This window comes from Cervus elaphus, chromosome 3 (genome assembly GCF_910594005.1).
Source record: "Cervus elaphus chromosome 3, mCerEla1.1, whole genome shotgun sequence".
Taxonomy (NCBI): domain Eukaryota; kingdom Metazoa; phylum Chordata; class Mammalia; order Artiodactyla; family Cervidae; genus Cervus; species Cervus elaphus.
The window spans coordinates 44,882,085-44,902,163 of NC_057817.1; the positions used below are offsets into that span (position 1 = coordinate 44,882,085).

At 35.6% G+C, this 20,079-nt stretch overlaps 1 protein-coding gene across 2 annotated transcripts in view; it reads right to left on the reverse strand.

Moving 5' to 3' along the window:
• Window positions 1-6,359: 6,359 nt before the first annotated feature.
• CAND1 (cullin associated and neddylation dissociated 1) overlaps window positions 6,360-20,079 on the reverse strand; it is a 35,664-nt gene continuing 21,944 nt past the window's right edge. For both annotated transcript variants that reach the window (XM_043887838.1, XM_043887847.1), the window contains 8 exons: window positions 17,141-17,433; window positions 15,424-15,565; window positions 13,588-15,081; window positions 12,592-12,687; window positions 10,061-10,230; window positions 9,820-9,984; window positions 8,638-8,745; window positions 6,360-7,917 (listed from right to left, as the gene is read on the reverse strand). In XM_043887838.1, coding sequence (XP_043743773.1) covers window positions 7,693-7,917; window positions 8,638-8,745; window positions 9,820-9,984; window positions 10,061-10,230; window positions 12,592-12,687; window positions 13,588-15,081; window positions 15,424-15,565; window positions 17,141-17,433 — 2,693 coding nt within the window. In that variant the 3' untranslated portion in view covers window positions 6,360-7,692. The remainder of the gene's footprint in view (window positions 7,918-8,637; window positions 8,746-9,819; window positions 9,985-10,060; window positions 10,231-12,591; window positions 12,688-13,587; window positions 15,082-15,423; window positions 15,566-17,140; window positions 17,434-20,079) is intronic.

Here is a 20,079-nt window from a genome sequence, read left to right on the forward strand (position 1 = left end):
GAAGTCAAGGCAACAGGTAGTCAGTCTCATGGAGGGAGTGATCAACAATACTGGTACCAATCTGAGTTCAGGTAAGAAAAAAGACTGAAGACCATTTTGGCATCTAAGGCTTCACTGTAATTGGTTTGTAATCATCACCTATAGAGGGATGAGAGCCAGATTAAAGTGAAAACACAAAAAATCAGGAAAGCATACCTAGTTCTCTACAGAGATGGTATCTTGTAGAAGATACAATAAAAAAACATTTAAGTCTTTTTAGATGAGATTTCAGGGTATTTCTGAGGGTCCAGCAGATGGAACTAGTGTTAGTGGTACTGAAGATAAAGGGAAGAGGAGGAGGACTGATTTAACCGAAGACTGGGACAGGCTGGGGGCTTCCCTTGGGGCTCAGCTGGCAAAGAATCCGCCTGCAACGCGGGAGACCTGGGTTTCATCCCTGGGTTGGGAAGATCACCTGGAGAAGGGAAAGGCTACCCACTCCAGTATTCTAGCCTGGAGAATTCCATGGATTGTATATTCCATGGGGTAGCAAACAGTCGGACACAACTGAGCAACTTTCACTTTCTTCTGGGACAGGCTGGAGGAAGGCAGGCTCTGGGAGAAAGCTTGGACTTGAGCAAAGGACAACCAACTCAACCTCTGAGATGAGGATGTAAAGATAGGAATGGATGTGAGATTCTTAGGTGGAAGGACTAGAAAATGGCCTTAATTTTATTGACAAAATGATGTTAATGGTAATCCATGGGGTATGGAGACAGGGTTAAGTGTAATACTTAAAGATTTAAGGAATGGGGGAGGGGGCATCCCTAGATGCAATAAAAGGACAAGTATTTCATGAATAAATCATTTACAAAACCCAGGAGATCCAGATTAGGTAAAGACAAAGGATAAAAGAAACAGAAAATGGTGGGAAATATAGATCACAGGACTCTGAGGTCAAAAGTCAATTTAGAGCAAGTGAAGGCAGACCCTGATGAACAGGAGATTGCAGTTAGAGTAAGACAGAGTTTAAGTTCAAACAGCTCTGGATGAGAATATCTAAGCTTGTAGCCTTCAGAGCGGTAGCAGAGACAAAGTTTGATCAAAACCAAAGACAACATTGAATGGTACCTACATAATTACACTTCAGAAAACATAAAAATTGCTGGCACTTGTAGGAGACTGCTGTTTTTGTATACAACTTGAAATGTGAAGATAAACAAAAAAAATGCTTGAGGTAGATGATCCATTTCCTATGGGCCTGGGAGCCACAGCTGGTAACAAAATCTGTCACTCTGGAAGGTGTGAAGATGGTTGTAGAAGATATGGAAAAGATGGAGAGGACCCATTGAGTGCAGGAAACGCTTAGAAGCAACTCAGTGGCGGGGTGATTGAAAAATCTTGTAAGAATAGGTAGGAACGTCTGTGAGTTGTTTACCACGACCTAACTCTTCTGCCCACATTTTGCCTGTCAAAAAAGGGCCCTCAACAGAGCTGACTATTCTCACCAAGGCCTCATGAACAAGTATTTAACTGTTAGGCATGACCTTACGACTTCTTGCCCACGGGAAAGCCCTAGCTGACAGAAATGACTCTCTGTGCCTCTGCCACAGCAACTCACATTCCCAGGGGCAGCTTGGTTATCCAGGGTCCCTGTGAGGTGCTAACCACAATATTATGCAGAATGATAACGTATTCTGAACCACCCATTTTGGGGACTGTTTGTATTGCAGCATAATATAACTGTGCTTATTCCCAGCAACCAATCAACTGTTGTACTGTCAATTTCATTTCAAACACCCTGAGTGCCCCTCTAAACTTATACAGGTTCAGCACAACATTCCCTTTCATACAGTTTATTAATGTCCTAATTCATCAACAAATGTCTTACGTTCCTTCCAATCCATTCTTTAAAGTGCACCTAAGTATTTCTAGGTTTGCCATCACCTCACCCCTGAAATTAAATCCACAATGTTTACAAAGCCCTCTATAACATCTGCCCACCCTGGCCTCTCCCATTCCACCCTAAGCCATATTCAGCTTCTGAAACACCATGACCGCTGTCTCTCTGCTTTTGCTAATCCTGCTCTCATTACATGGAGTCCATGACTTCCCTGGCTAGGGTTTGTCCTCAAGCCGAGACCAGGAACCCGTGCCATAGATCGTACACATATGCGTGTTTTCCCCGTACTGTCTCCAGTGGCAAGCACATAGTACTAAAGAGTATTGGTAGCAAGGCAAAGGAGGGGAAAGGTAAATAACTTTGATCCACTTAGAAGGATGAAGGCATGATAGTAACTTTTACATAAATCTTGAACACTGTAAGCAGGGGATATAGCAGTACAGACCAGCAGTGGGCCATCTCCTCTGGGTACACACATGTTCCTCTGCGAATGCAACTGATACTGAAACAAATTTCTACATCTTTTAAATGTAGGTTTTAAAGACTGAATTTTCAAGGTTTCCAAAATGAGCATTCTGAACTTACTAAAACTGTTGACCAATCAGCCTCATGAATACTTCAAAAAAATCATGTAAAAGGAAATTCAGTTTTATATTTGTTTATGCCAGTTCTGCTAAGAGGGACTAAAATGGTTCAGAAATTTGAAAGACTCACTCAATGATTGTGTTTCAAAGAATAAGCAACCTGATTTGTGATAGTTTTTCTGCCACTTGCCTCCCACCAACCAGTTTTTATTCACAAAGATTTTTTTGTCTGCAAACATCAACTAATCCTAGAAAAATAGCAAAAATGTGCTAGTCAGGTTTAAAGTTCAAATATATAATTTTGAAATTATACTCCCCCAAAATCACTATTCGGCATGTCTTTAAATATTACAGCTAAACAGGAAATTACCTGTACTGGAAAGCAAGTCTTTGTTCATTGTATTTACTTTCTTGAACTAAATTGTTCTCTTGAGAATATAAATGAGTAATTTTGAAACTCCACCTTTTAAGAACCCAAGTGTACTAGCTGCCCTTTTATATCGTACATCAATTGCAAAGCACTCACTGCCTCACATTGCCTGGTACAGTAGAAGCCCCTTTTATACTCTTATTTCCTTCAGCATGAGGAAGCACTTTACAGCCAGGAAAAAAAAAAAAAAGCCAGTATATTAAGTGGTTTAATAAAGACCATCCATTTAAATCAGAGGAGGTTGTAATATAGAATAGAAATATTTTCACTACATCATGATAGTTCTAATTAATTTGGTGGAAGAAAATAGATTGAAAACAGTACAGTGTATTTAAATTTAGTTAGAAAGATGAACTGACACCAAGAATGAAAACTTCTGCGTGTACAGAATCTCAGTTGGTTATAGCTAACAAGAAAAGGCTCTCTATAATAGTGGTTCAACTGGGGCAATTTTGCACTCTCCCCCTCTTTCCCTACTCCCCTGGGGACATTTGGCAATATATGGAGACAATTTTGGTTGCACAACTGAGGGTTGTTGATGGTACTACAAGTATCTAAGCGGGGAGAGCTCAGGGATGTTATTATTTTACAATGCACAGGGCAGCCCCCATGACACAGAATGATTCAGTCCAAAATGTTAGTGCTAGGCTGAGAAATCCTGATCTTAAAAGAACATGCATTTTTCTACTAAAGTCTAAACTGATTTCTAGAATAAGAAACTAGGAGTTTATTTCTAGACCTTTTAGGAATGCCTAATTTAGTTCATGGATGATGAGGATTCCAAGCAAAGCACACATCTGGTTTCTTAACAATACTGCATTAGGGTTATAGTTAAGATACCATCACACATATTTAGCTGCCCTGACCCATGTAAGCAGTTGGGTTTATATTAAAAATGAAATGTCTATGAAACAAGTAAAACAGCTTTTCAAAGTAACAGGATTATTACAGGCTATTAAATCATGAGGTCATCATGGTATCATATATTAACCAATTCCATAATACAATTCTTCAGAATTTCCCTGTGAGAGAGCATTCTAGAATAAAATCAATGTGCATCAACCACTAAGTTACTGATAATGGTTAAATACACTAATTCCAACACAACCTAATTTAGAAAGAAATTTCAGATAGCCTTTTCTCATCTAAGACTTCGGTGACACAATTCAATTTGCCAAAATAATCACTAATAATCATTTAAGATCAGAACTAAAAAGTACAAAGAGGTCAGGGTATCCACACTTTCTCCACTAAAAAGCATTCTGACACATTAACATTACGAAGTCTAACAAAGTAAAATTACCTGCAATACTCCCATTAGTTTTAATTAAAGTTGATTTTTGTGAAAAACAAATTCCATTTTCAATTAAGAGCTAACTTTGAAAGTTACAAACAGCAAAAACATATTGCTGATAACTCTTGCCTAAACTACAGGTGTTCACAAAGTCTTATTTTTCTAGTATTAATAGGAAAATCAGCAACTTACTGTACTATAAAGGGAAAATAATTTCAGTGTGCATACTTCTTAAGAAAACGACCACACATGGTGAACTTTTGGTAGCTTGCCACATGATTATTTCCAATGTGTTCCATTTTGTAGCCAAAGGTATTAGGAGTTTTACTTAATTAACTAGAAAAAAAAAATCCGTTAAAACCAGAATATCCTTCTCCCAAACAGTAAAATCGAACTGTTGTTACTACTGTCCATTTTCCATTTCACAAAGGATAAATTAAAATTTCAAAAACATGTGCGAGTCTGGAGTGGCAGTAATTTAAAAATTAGGATTTAAGAGCTAGAATCAACATCTGCTGAAATTTTAAAGCTCTTTAGTATAAAAATATTTACTAAGTATAATATATCTAGAGACTGGCAGTTAATTTTTACAACTTAAGTTTTTGGTAGAATTTTTTACCTTGGCAGAAAATGTTATTTTAACTTCTAAAAAACTGTCAACATTACTATATTTCTCTGTCATGTGGTTAAATACATCTTAAAAGGATTATTAACTAGTTAACTGAATTTTCTGACTGAGGATCTTGTGTATTTCATTAAACTTCAATCATGCCTATCTATATAATCATATTCACATATCTGAAACTGAGTTAGATATAAAAGGTATCAGAATATGCCTTTAAAACCGGTTAGATATGCCCATGTTATTTATCATTTACCCAACAAAAGTGCAAAAACAAACAAAAAAATGACCTGGTTATTTATGGTTATATAAAAATTATGTAAATATCAAACATTTGTTGAAGTCTCCATATTCCAATTTGTGAAGAATTCCCAATGGTTAAGCAGCTTTAGATATCATTAATTAATATATGACCACATTTTAAAAATTATCATGCAGTGCAACTGACTTTTTTAGGTTAGGCTTTGCCATATCAAATTTCCTTTCTGCCTTAGTTTCATAACGTAACAACTTAAAAACAACCCATATTGAACTGTCTTTGAAAAGAACTTGGTTAAATCTAAACAATTTAAATGTCCTCATCAGTGAACAGCTGTTTTATTCTCCTGAGGAACCATCATGTGCAGAACTGCTAAGCAGAACTTCCAAATAATTATTAAAAGACCAGTAAGCAGTATGAGTGATAGATTGTGACTGAACCCACACCTTCCAGAACCAGGACATCACCCACTAGAAGTATGAATTTGATCCGCACGGCTTAGCATTTAAAATTTGAGTATTCTTCTTTTACTAATTTTGTTATATATGTGAATATATACATTATAATATATATCATATATATAAACACAAATCATATCGACTACTAGAAAAGAGCAGAACCTCTTTTGTTAAAAGACTAGAATTTCACCTATATTAGAAAAATTAGCCATTTTGCAAAACTCAAAAAACAAAAAACTACAAGCATTTCAGAAGATAAAAAAAACTGAAGGTGAAATCCAATATGTGAAAAGAGTTTGGATTTAACTTCAATTAACTAAGACATTCACACAACATATGCATGTCAGTCTCCTATTTGGTCCTAGAGCCTATAGTATTGTAATTTATTGTGAAACCGTGAAACCAAATACTTAAAATATATCCACAACATCTATACCACGGTAATGCATAGTACATAATATACTAACAGCTTGAAATAAATTTCTATTACAGTTTTTTGCAAATTATGGTATGATTATCACCTGCCACACACTCTGAAACAGTGCCAACTTCATGTAACGTTTCATGTCCACATACTAATCAAAATCCTTACTGGTAATGAAGTCTTATGCACGATCATCTGAATACTTGAAGTTAAGCTGTTCATCTAATAACCACAGTATGTTATCAATTAAAATCACCTCATATTTGCATGTTAAAGCAGGTAAGTCAAACAGCAGGAAAAATATTTCTAATTCACAGTTTCAAAAATAAAGGGTGCAGTTTTCAAATATCTGAATGCTTAAAATTCATCACTCAACAACTGCCTCCTTCAATACATGTAAACTATGTTTGCACAGCATTAGGAGATGTCTTTTATTTCAGAAGTTAGTTCTTACTGTTTACAGGAGCACCACAAATTTGAAGGAATAGGCTACAGTGTGAAAGGAGCTCACTGAAGGATATGTTAAATAAAATTTTAACTACAATATAAGGTACTGCAAAGCTTTGCTTCCCCCCAAGCACAGATCCTCTCATCAGGAGTAGTCAACACTTACCAAATACAATATGTAAATTAACTCTAGAAGAAAGGGGGGGGAAAAAAATCTCACTCAACTAAAGGAAAATACTATTATTAGCTAACAAACCTGTGATAGCCAGCTTCAGAATTTTCCAAAAAATAAAATTCACACGCATACAGTTATTAGAATCGTTTGATATGGAATGTAGAGGTCCAAAGGAAATCAAAGAAAAATCTGACTAAGAATTTCTAAGGGGAAATGCACACACACAAATGGGTAACCAAGAAAAACTGAGTACTTAAATATTCAAATTTTAAATGTCTAAGAAAATTTATAATAGAAAAAGTGGCAAATTGTTGTTTTGACTTGATTTGCTGAAAACACCCGCAAATTCACACTGGCATGAAGAAAACCAAAGTTTCAAAAGTTCACTCCCCTCTCTCTCCAGATACGTGTTTTCTGTGCAAAAATAAATATCTGAAAATTGCACTAATACAATAATACTTATTTTAACTTTTGTATTATGAATAATCTGCACATGCTGCTTTACAGACAATACATATTTGCAAACTTGCTCATGCAAAATTAGTGTGCGCAACAGGGATATTGTTAATCCCCATACTTAAAAAATGATACCCTACTGTCTCTCGTAAACCGCCAACCCCTCTGAGATGTAACAAGTCTTACACAGGTAATTCTCGTCTGCCAGCTAAAAATCAATTTATGTTGCTGAAACAAAGTTACACAAGAAAAAGAAACATGGTTTTTGTCTTGCAGAATTTTTGATTTTTAAATAAGAGAAAATTTATAAAAGAAAGAAATTCATGGTCACAAAATTTTAACATTTTAATCCTAAACATTACAGGGTAAATATACTGGACCCTATCTCCATCAATCCTAACGTTTAGTTGTCATTTTAAATGTTGCCCTAACCACTAAAAACATTAGTGGTTTTACAACCTCTGGATTATGGAAATACATATTTCTGAAATAAATGCTACAAAAACAACAATGGAAGAAAGTCAAACTGTCTCCACGAAGGGAAAAAAAAAAAGTGGAACATTTTGAAGCTTTTAGATACTTCTCTTTTCATGTCTTATGATTAACCTGTCAAATCAGTGCATCATATGGTCAATGTAATGGTCCCAGGTTGAACAAATATCTAACTAGTGTCCATTGATTCCAAGTTAGTGGATGATGAATCTTTCTGGATACTCTCAAAGATGGCTGCCAGCTCAGGGTTAGAACTGATCTGCGACTGGAACTCACTCATCAGGGGACTCTTCTCTGCTTCTGGAATGGTTAGCAGCGCTGCCACTGCTCTCATGGCAGATCGCTTTAGTTCATCTTGCTTTTCAAACTCCTGCTTTACTGAGTTTGCTTTTACCTGGAACATTGAGTAAATTTATATTACATGCTATAAAAGGCAGCTCTTATACCAACAAAATCTAAGCACATAAAAATAAAGCAAAGCTACTCTTGCATAGATCCAAAAGGCACATTATTCTTCAAGCAGAGGTGTTTTGAAACTTTTTTAGCAATAGCTGTCTCCTTTTAAGGGAATATTTTATATAAGGCCCATTATAAAAACCAGAGTAGGATCTGCTTAGCAAGTCCTACTTTGTCGTCCATCAAACTACTGTTTGATGTTACCATATTTGTTCATTATTCTTCAAACATGTCATGTACTGAAATCTCTGTGCCTTAATTCATATAATCATTTTTGTATGAAAAGTCTTGTTTCACTTTCTGAACCTAAAAATAATACTGATTTTTTCAAGGTCCATTTTAAATACTGTCACGTGCATATATGAAGCCTTCTATGACTCCCACCCCCATTCACCTCCTCCAACAGAATTAAACACTTCATCCTCTTTTGTGGCCTTATCACTTTAACCATATCAGTACTTTAAAAATGTGTCACACTGTTACAACAAACTTTTAAGAACAGCATTTAACAGTGGTAAGCTTTCTAAAACATCCACAATTTTTGAAGCTAACTGCTACACAGGGTGCCAGCATAGTTAAATTTGGAAAACCACAGTACAGAATCAACTGAGAATCCTGAACATACCAAGTCTGGCCTAAAGCAACACATCAGTATTACCTTAGTTGTACACGTGGCACGTAACGGCTCAACAAGCCGGTCCAACCTTTGCAGCACTGCACTTGGACAAAGGGTAGACAATCTCACCAACATCAAAAATGTTAGCATCTATTATGAATAAAAAAGACAAAATTTAGATTCTGAATTTATTTTCTAAAGACAAATCCCAAATTCTGACAAAGCTTTTAAAAGAAAATGACTAGCCTGTGCCACAATGTTTCATTTTTATGTAGTCTGCCATTTGGAATCACACAGAATTCAAATCTTAGAAATTTTAGCTACAAGTACTAAAGTTATCTTTCATATGGTCCATGAGTACAGAACTAGAAAAGTGATTCTCAATCTTGACTGCACATGATTTAGAGCTGGGGAGCTTTCCAATTTACTTTTTTTTTTTTTTTTTACTTCACTCACTGGGATAGGATCATAAACTAACTCTTTTTCAAAAAGTTCATGTGCACCAAATGGAAAAAAATCAGTAAGAAGATAACTAGAAGAAAAGCTTTATAACAAGTTTCTACTGTCTTAGATTTTTCTAAAAAACAAACAAACAAAACCAAAAAGCCTGCTTATTCAGATTAATCCATTAAAGTCCAATAACCCATAGTCTTTTATCTTAAGACTATAAATTATAGAAGGATCCTATTCTTTCAGGGCTCTTTTCACTGAATTCTGGGAAAATCAGGTTATTCCATATTACATTATGGAAACATCAAAGTAAGAGTTCTGATAGTTGAGCTGAATACTGCTCAACTACCACTTCTGCCCTGCTTGATCAAAGGCCCTGAGTAGAAGATTTTTCAAATCACCCTTTTATAGTTCACATTTTAAATAGGAAGATAAAAAGCAGCTATGAGCAAAGATCATGCTCTAAGCCTAAGAGGTGGTAAAATTTCTTTGTGGTTGTGTCTACAGATAGCTTTGTGTATAACATCCTTTAACAACACTCTGATTCTCACTTCCTCTGCCAATGAAAAGGTTTCTGGATTTTCCTATGTGTCAACTGATGTTATTACACTGCACTGCTACTTTGTTTGCATATTAGAGAGTTTCTAACACACTAAAATCATGACAAGTAAACCAATCGTTCTCACTGAATAACAAGAGTAAATTACAAAGGTGAAAGTCACTAGCAAAAAGTATTCTTCTAAAACATTTTATCAACAGGCACAAACATCTCACCTTAATGTCATAATGGTCCTTCAAACCATCTTCAACGTGATTAAGAAATTCAAAGATATCAAGTCTATCCAGACAACTATCTAGAAGTGTGTACATACACTCAAAAGCTGCCTTTCTAATATCCAGGCCATCATCAACTGTATGCTTAAACGGACCCATTTCTACCTGTTGAAATACAAAGATATGTAAATATTCTAGAAAGTAAAAGACAAGCTTAGGTAAACAGTGTAATCTAACGTACCTCTCTTATAAGCTCCTTTCTAACTTTTGTTTCATTATAAAGGTGTGGAAGAACAGTATCCAGAAGATCCCTTATTAATGATGGCTTATTATGTGCTGCTGAGTTGAATGTGACCAAAGCTACTCTTCTTACATTTAAATCTGGATCTTCTAATGTTTTTAGGAAATCACCTGAAGAAGTCAAAGAGAAGCAACGTAGTTATATGGCAAGCTTAAAATTAAATATGCATTATATTGCTATTTTACTAGTGTTGGTATTATTGCTATTTCTTCATTGTGGATCATGAAATATGATGAAATACTAAGTGAACTATATAATTTCTTTTGACAACAGTTAAACCATCACATCGGAATGTGAGTGCATTTAATTGATATTCCTATTCTCAGCACCTTTAAATGCAGGAGTGAGGGCTCCCAAAGCTCCCAATTACTTTTATAGATAGTAGTTGATAAAAAGGTGGGTGGCAAAGAGAAGTGATGGAGTCAGCAACCATAAGAACTAGTAACATGAATGACTCTCCTTAAAGTTCAAAATTAGTACTCACCCTAAGAAAACTACCAACAGAAGTGGAATTGTTTTTTTACTCAAAAAGTACTTATTGAGCATTTATGGCATGAGGCACTGGGGATACAGCTGTGGGCAAGTTAAATTTATGCTCCTATGAAGTTTACATTATATGTATGCTATAGTTTACATCCCAAAGGTGAAATCTTAAAACCTGAGTTCAAAAGATAAACAAGGGTAAGGACAGATCCACTGCTGGAATACTGTTAACAAGTGTACAATTTATCAGATGACAGAGAAATGTGCCTCCAAAAGCTTATTTTTATCTTTAACAAGAAATGTATAAATTGACAAGAGGTCTAAGAGTAGAAAAGAAGGAAACTGAAGCCTGACATAAGACAAAAGTTAACTAGAGAAAGTGCCCAGGCACTCTAAACACAGATATAAGTCTGACTGTTCTTGCACATGGGGGAAAGAATATAGTGCGAAGATCTCTGGAGTCACACAGACGGTGATCCAAACCGCTTCACTTGTCAACTGTAAGACTGACTTTTAGCAATTTATCATAGGCAAGAGCCTCAGTTTCCCAGTTTATAAAGTGAGAATTATAAACTTTCAGGGCCACGGAACAGAATAAATAGCATGTACGTTACTGAACACAGGGTCTGGCACATGTATTCATTCGTAGCTATTCATCAATATGTTATCTCAACCCTATGATAAGTAATCTTTTAGAATACATGGTGGGGAAAAGGTGCCAGAAGACTTAAATGTATCACAACAGCAATTTGATAAAATGGGAAATGAAACAAAAGCTTCAAACATCATAGATTGGTAACCTCAAGACTGATCACCCAGGCAAGTTCTGACTACAAAAAAGGTTGAGAGACAGCTTGTGTTCAAAATGAATTTAAAGCTCCTCACCTCGGTCTGTTTAGAATTACTATGATGGTAAATTGCTTTTAAGTAAAGCTCCTAAAGTACTGTTATCATTATGGAAAAATAGTGACACAATCTAGGATCAGTGGTCCCCAACAACTTGGTCTAGGAATTTCAATTTTAAACAACCAGAATGATCATCATCTAACTGAGTAACTACACCAGTGACGCACACTTGCTGACTGTTGTCAACCTAGAAAGATGTCTCTTGAGATCTGGCACAGGTCTCTTCCTTTGTTTTATCTTGTGTAATGCCAAAATTGAGAGTAAACAAAGAAAAAAGAGAGGAGGAGAACAAAGGCAAGAATCTTCTGACAGAGACTTCCTATGAATTATCTCTACATCTCAGCATTCGCATCCATTTATTCTCTATGTCCCTCTTACTCTGAACTAGTAATCCCTTTGTGTAGTTCATTTAGACTGTGTTTTTACCCCTTCTGGCCCACAGCAGAATGGAATGAAGCGGCTAAGTTTCTATGCATACCCCTCTATCCTCTCTGCTGATATCCCCATTCTTTTGTCAAGAAAACATGAAGAATTAAGCTACTAAAGACTCTAGGGAAACTGATGATGAAAACAACGTAGGAAGTTATAAAATCATGAAAAATAATAGAGACGACCTTTTTCTTTCTTGGTTATCTCTTCTTAGGCTGACAGGGCTAAATACCTCAAGAATTATCTTTTTTAGTCTTAAATTTCCACCTTAAATTTAGAAGCCTCCACAGAGCCCCTTGGGAGCTAGAGGGATATAAGTAATAACAGAAAATTCAGGCATCACAGCTCAAATGAGATTCATGTACAACTGGGAAGAACTTCAGACTGGTCAGCTCACGTAACACTTCCCTTTACCCATTAGTTTACTTTAGGTCATTTCCAAAACACTATCATCAAATGTGTAGTTGACTTTAAAGACATCCTAGCATATTTACCTAATTTCAATTATTTGCAAAATTATGTTTTTAATGAAACAATTACCAGATCCTTAAAAGTATTTTAGTTCCTTGGAGATATATTTAGCTACTGAAATGATTTGGGTTTTGACAATTAACTACTATTTATGCAGTATTTTCATCTTCATTTCCACTTACCTATGCAGTTCTTTAATAGTGGATCAATAGGTTGTGGATGATCAGAAATAGTAAACTTCACAGCTGTAACCACTGAGCTTCGGGCATATGATGAACCTAATTAAAAATAAATTTTAAGTCTACTGGTATTTAAGTCCGCTAAAATCCATGGACATCTTTATCATTTTCAAACCACTTCAAGTAACATCAGTGTCTGTAACTCCTTAAAATTCCTTCTCTGATCAAGAAGGGTATTTCTTCTTTCCCTCAGGATACTAGTGGAGCAAAGTTTATTCATTTTGTGAAATATAATCTCGCTAGATCTCAAAAGGAACAATTTCTTCCAAGGAGGCAGCCTGAGAAACCAGCAGTGAAGGATCTACCCCTCCTAAAAGGGAACTGGTTTAACCACATCAGCAGATAAGATTATCAAATTTTTTATTAAAAATGGAAGCAATTTCTAAGAATGAATGGCCATTATTACCTTCTCCTTGGATAATAAGGGTTAACACTAGTAAATCTGAAAACTGTTCCCAGAATTTTTCATTTGAACTTAGTTCACCAATTTTAGTACTGTAATTAATATAAGCATGGTACTCTGGCTTTATCAATTCAAGAGACATCTATCTTTTCAACATTAAGACAAGAGAGTAACATTAAAATATATTCAACACTAGAATTGACACCAGATTTATTTAATCATTATCTAACTACACTCCAATTCTTTTAAACAACAAAATATCATTTGAACATGGCTCCATATCATAAGTTCTACATGTAACAAGATACAGCATTAGTCATCTTTCCAGGCAACCAAATACTAATAAGAATTTTTGGGGGGAAGGGAAGGGGAGAGGCTCAAAAGGGAGGGGAGATATATATAATGTATATATGTAATTATGACTGATTCATGTTGTTGTACAGCAGAAATCAATACAACACTGTGAGGCCATTTTTCTCCAGTCAAAAATTTTTAAAAATAAAAATTTTCTTAAATAAGAAAATCTAGGTACCCACCTGATATTAAATACCCCTTAAGCCGTGGAAGGAGAGTTTCTGGATCAATTAGAGTGAGTTTGCCTAGACATTCAGCAACAACATTTCTGGTTCCTTCTTCTGCACACTCACAGTGCTTTAGCAATAAGGCCCAGATGTTTTCAACATACGGTTTAAGGCCCACCACTGATGCAGAGCTAATAATTTCCTTCAAGGAATGAAGCAGTAGATACTGCCTTTTGGGTTGACTGGTTATTTCTTGTAAGACAAACGGCAGGTATTCAGGAAGGTTGCCCACACTAATGCTGCCTAATGCATAGGATGCAGCTGATTTGACTTCTTCACTAGGAGATGAGAAGGCTTCTAATATGACAGACTTTAGTTCCAGCTGCCCACTTAAGTCAATATGATGCCCAACTTCTCCAAGAGACAGTAGAGCTAAGAGGCGAATTGAATCTGTAGACCTTGAGTTCTTCACATCTTGAATAAACTGACCTACTACAGCTGGTCCTTCTTTAGGGCATGCTCGAGTAAGAGCAGCTACACATTTGGCAATAGAATAATAAGACTGCTTATGAGTAAGAGCTGTGCTCTGAGAATAAACTGGGCCAGTGAGCATGCGCAACAAATCCATATATCCTAGATTATTTGTTCCAGTAACAACCAGAGCTTGGAAAAAGTCTAGCATGGCGCTAAGAGCTCCCCCTTGCAATAAAGGTGATCTAACAAGTCCAATAAGTTCATTGAGAATGGATCCACTTATCTTTGAAAGGGAGGAGGGATACACTTTTGCTAGTGTGGTTAGAAAACTGATCGCCATCTGTGAAACATGCATATCACTCTCGCTGATAAGAGGTGGGAGCTCATCTAGAACTGCATCAATCATGGCAGCAGTCAAGCTGTCACTGTAGTTTTTAATTAGAATATCTAGAGCAGAAAGCGTGCCCAGTTTCAAAGCTCTCTGGTTTTTCCTGAGGAACGAGGCAAGGATAGGCACCCCTTCTCCCAGGACAGGCCTCAAATCTATCTTCAAAGGGGACCCGGCAATCAGTGTCAACGCCTTCACTGTGGTTAGCCGTGTAATCTCGTTCTTCAGTCTCTCCAAGAAAATCTGAAGTGTATTAGGCAAATCAGAGCCCAAATTGTCTCCAAGGTTGCAAATAATTTGTCCCATACAGGAAATAGCCCTTTCCTTGACTTCCTGATCAATGTCAGCTGCTTTTAACCTCTTAATGGTACAGGTAAATAGATCTTTGATGTAAGGAGTCGCATCAAACGAGGAAGGCTGATCTAAAGGACGAATTACTTTGACAAGTTGTTGAGTAACAAGAAGAGCTTCAGATGTAATCTTGTAAAATGGGTCTCCAACACAAGCCACCACTGGGGGGACCAAAGCTTGAACGTGAGGATGGAAGACTTGAGGAGAGTGGTTACAGAGGATTACATACAGACAGGACAAAGCATCGATCTTCAAATTTGATGAGCTTGATTTATCATTCAGTGAGAAAATGATTCCTAAAAACCCAACCAAAAAAGAAAAATCCAGTCTTTTTATGCATGACAACTTTATGAAAGCGAAAATATAAAACTAATCCCTAAAAGACTGCTGAAGTTTCCACTTTATATTATCTCTAAAGTAATAGAAATTCCACAAGCTCTGATAAATATTAAAGTAAAATATTTTAGGGTATGGTTTTAAACTTTTTACTTTTAACTTTAGATATTCAATATTCCTATTAAAAAGTTAGTTCCATGTGCAAATTAAGTTGTCACAAATCATCCTTTTCAAGGAAACAATTATTTAAGCTTATCTAAGTCTTAATAATTCCCAAAAGTGATATACTATTTCTTGCATACCTGGTACAAGTACAGGAATGTGTTGCGTTAGGGCCCCGGGTAATACATTTACCAGTTCAGTTAACATGTTAAAACAACACTGTCGGGTCTTCACGCTTTTCTCTTTCATCTGTTTGTGCAGAGCTTTAACAATGTTTGGAACCTGTAATTATCAAGTGCTCATTAGCTGGTTCAGTTATTAGTACTTCCTCAGTTCACTTAGCACAAATTACAAGGGATGGGGACAAATGGAAGAATTTTTCTGGTCAAATTCCTAATTCTGCTAACCGCTAACAATTTGTTCGATACAAACTTTGTTGCATCTACTATACATATTCTCTTGTAACTATATTTGCTTGATACTGATAAATAGAGAAAAGCTATCATTAGCTTTCTACAGAGCAACAGAATAGCCTTTCTTGATTAATTTTACTCATGAAATGCACAAGACTAAATAGAAATCTAAATAATAATTTTCAACCAAGACTTTAGGAACATAATTTATAAACTTAAATAGTACATATAAGCAATTAAATGAAAAAAGACAAATTATGGAAACGAAATCATTAAATGGGTCCTTGTTTTTGCTTTTCGTTGGCTCTTACAATGAAATCAACCTCACTTCAAATGTAGTTACAAGCAGCAGGAATATGAGTCAAAGACGTCACTTCTATATTTTCTAATGTTAGTGAAACCTAAATAGGGTATTTGCTAATAAGTCTTAAGGATAGCAGGATACAGACACATACCATATTGAACAATGATGTGAGAACTAGAGGCAAAAGAAAACACCTATCTAATTAATTCATCATAGCACCATCAAAATTTTTTGTGATTTTTATCTGCTTTCCATATACTTAAGTCAATTACTTATGTCTTGGATACACTTTCTTTTTCTTCTACAATTAATCTTCAGTGTTCACCTTTAAGTTCACCACAATCTTTTAAAATTTTTACTACTTAAAACAAAATAGCTATGACATGTACATCCCTTCTCCTGGTTTAGTTGTTTAGTCTCTCTCAAGATCTCTTCTGTAATCCATAAAAATGGACATATATGTACCCCATGGGGCTGCTTTAGAGACTACATATAAGATAGGAAAACACCTAGTGTGTACTAAATATTCAGTAAATGGGGACTATACAGACCTAATATTTAGATCCTAAAAAAGATGTCCTAAAGTGAAAAAATATCTATTTTATCAATAATAGGTGGCATATAAAATCAGTAATAATATCAATAATGATACATGGCATATAAAGCCTGTGTGGTAGGCTTCAGTGTATGTTTAAACAGAGCATATCATTTCCACCTTGGGTAGACAGTTTTAAGTAAACCATTACTACAAATGAGAAAAGTGAGGCTTAATAAAATGTCTAAATAAATTGTCCAAGACCACACACACACAGAGTCCTAATTTCTCTAAATTAGAAGAGAAAGAAGCTATGAACACAAGTAGTCCAATTCTACTGCCTTAAGATTTCTCCATTAATACATTAAAGATAATGATATTTTATTGAATCTTAAAGCTAATATTGTTCAGCCAAGAAAAATCAAGAAAACTTCAATCAGAATAAATTGTAAGTAATGTTATATGAGGATCCATAAACTATTATACAAACATATCCCAGAAATGTTTCTCTAAAGCTATTCTGGAACTCCTATTTCCATACAAAAACACCATTTTAAAAGATCACATTTACTAGCAGGACTTTCAAAACCACGCTTTAAACTGACCTGACTCTGAAGCATTGTTAAAGGTGTTTCTCCCTGTTCCATTGCGTCAGGATCACACAGCCAACTTTGCACAGGACGAGTTTGCTTCAAAAGAGAAAGGTACGCATGAAATACATCTGCCTTTACATTCTCTTCGCGCTCTTTAAATCTGGATATCAGTGCAGGAGAGACGGTCTTGTAGAATTCTGGAAGCATTTCATGCCTTGTGCTAACTACAGCATCCAAGCACTTAGCAGCTGCACGTCTCACTTTCCAACTCATGTCATCATCGTCACTGTATTCATCATCACTCCCTAAAGAGAAGTTTTAATGTTAACAGACTATTAAACATAAGAAAAGTTTAATACAGAAAGTAAACTGATACTCCTAACTAAGATAGTTTTCTAACTTTTAAGATATACAGCCAGAGATAGGTTTAAAAAGAACTAGTTCATAAACCAGAAGCAGTGTTTACTTAAAAATCTACATATAAACCTCTAAAGAAAAATGATCTGATTGTGTTTTTAATTTGTTAAACATGTTCTCGTTGATGATGAGAACACATTAAACACTATCATTTATTAACACATTAAACTCTTCAGATTACAAATATGTGTAAATGTCCCAACCTTTTAAATAATAAAAGTTTAAATAATAAAAATTGAATAAAAGTTCAACTCAAAAGATTCACTTGACACTTCAGGAAAATCAAACAACTGGGGAGTTTGTAAGATAAACCATAAAAAAAATGATTACCAATGACATATCACACTGTGAAACTAATTTTTCAGGGGAGAAAAAAGAATCCTGACATTAGCTTTGTTTGTGGCTACATGGCTTTCCACTAAATTTGTTGATGGACTATTAGGAACAAATATGCATATTCTCAACTTATCAAAATATTATCTTAATATAGCTTAAAGAAGCTATACTTTCTCAGTTACAACAATAAAATGCTGTCCACAGAATAGAGCACTAGCTTCTCCAAACTCCTGCTAAACATTACAATATTCTAAGCTTAAGTATTAATAATTCCGTCTCACTTATACCAAATACTGTTAAATCAAGGCATTTGATTTGAAGAAAAATTACAGGGCACTATCAAGTAGACTATTTAAAGCAAATAAAAGAAAAATTTCCAGTGGCAACCCAACTATGGGAATAACTTTACAGAAATATACTTTATTGAAGAAGTTATAAAAATTAAATAGCCTAATAACTAAAACTATGGTTATATAAGTCACAATAACACTATGATAAAAAAAAATTAGGTATCAGAAAATGATGAGGTGCAATACAGAAAGAAAGAATGCTAAAAAGGGAGATAGGAGTATGCAGTATGGGAAAGTCCTGAGATGGGAGACTGGATGAGGGAGGTATGTAAAAGAAGTGATCAGGTATAACCCCAAAGTTTTTGGCCTGAGAAACTAAGGAGAATAGAGGTGCTATTCTGAGATGGAGAAGTCTAAAGAAGAAACAGGTTAATGACCAGGCAGTGGAGGAAGGGTGGGAAGAAGATATTTTGGACATCTGGGCAGTGTACCAATTAAGCAGTTTTGCATATATGAACCTGGAATTAACAGGAAAGATCTGGGATAAAGTTTGGGTTTTCAGCATATTCATATTAAAGCCAAAAGACTAGATGAGATCAACAAGATTACAAGAAGTCAAGAACTGAGTCCAGAAATACTCCAATTTAGTGATCACGGTGATGAAGAGGAATCAGCATAGGGACAGAGAAGGAATAATCACAAAGACAGGACTAAAACCAGGAGAATGTGATTTTGTGGCAGTTAAGTAAGGAAATGGTGCTGGAAACTGAGGAACAGGCAGAGTCAAACATCTGAGGTCAGGAGCAATCACTGCAAGACTGGATTCAAAAGAAAACGGGGAAAAAGGAGCTGGAGAGCATTTATTCTTTTGAGTTCTGTTATAGTGCAGAGAAACTGAGCAGTATCTGTTAAGAGTCTAAGATGAGATTAAGAGAGCGTTTTTGTACCTCTCTTTTTTTTAAGATGGATGAAATTACAGACTTTAGAGCAAAGGCATTACCTAAATTCATTCAAAGAACCAAACTTAAAAGTATAATTAACAGGAAACCCACCAACACATAACCCAATAACTTACTTAAACATTGCTATTATGATTCTTTAAACAGAACAGAGACAACTACACACGAGCAACCCTGTGCCCTTTGCTGCTCCTTCCCAGTAAGAACCACACATCTCAGCACCACCACGTCAATCTCAGGGACCTCAGAAAATCTCAGCACCACCACGTCAATCTCAGGGACCTCAGAAAATCTCAGCACCACCACGTCAATCTCAGGGACCTCAGAAAATCTCAGCACCACCACGTCAATCTCAGGGACCTCAGAAAATCTCAGCACCACCACGTCAATCTCAGGGACCTCAGAAAATCTCAGCACCACCACGTCAATCTCAGGGACCTCAGAAAATCTCAGCACCACCACATCAATCTCAGGGACCTCAGAAATACTTGTATTATTCACGAAAGTTAAGTGGAGCCTCAAATAATACTTAAAATTTCTCATTAAAAGTAACTGCATAAAACAAACCAAACTGCTAGGAATATGTTATCTATAGGTACAATTTTAAAAATAAGATTCATTTCCCTCCTTACAAAAACACTGTGTAATCACTGGTAAGTACTTGCCAAAAGAAAAATACTTAGTAACATTTTTTTCAGCTTATTTAAAAAAATTAAATTGGGACAGAGTAATTTTGTTATCTACTTTTCATTCAACTTACTAACTGCTGTAACAAGTATTTACCTAGAACATGATTCTGAAAATGCTGCATACAGCTCAATACCTGGATGCACCATAAGTAAATTGACTTGCTCCCGCTGAGTATCGTGGTTATTCACACTTTCTCTATTATAGGCAAGCAAGCAAACAGTACATTCTGAGGCTAAGAATCATCTCCATCCATAATTAG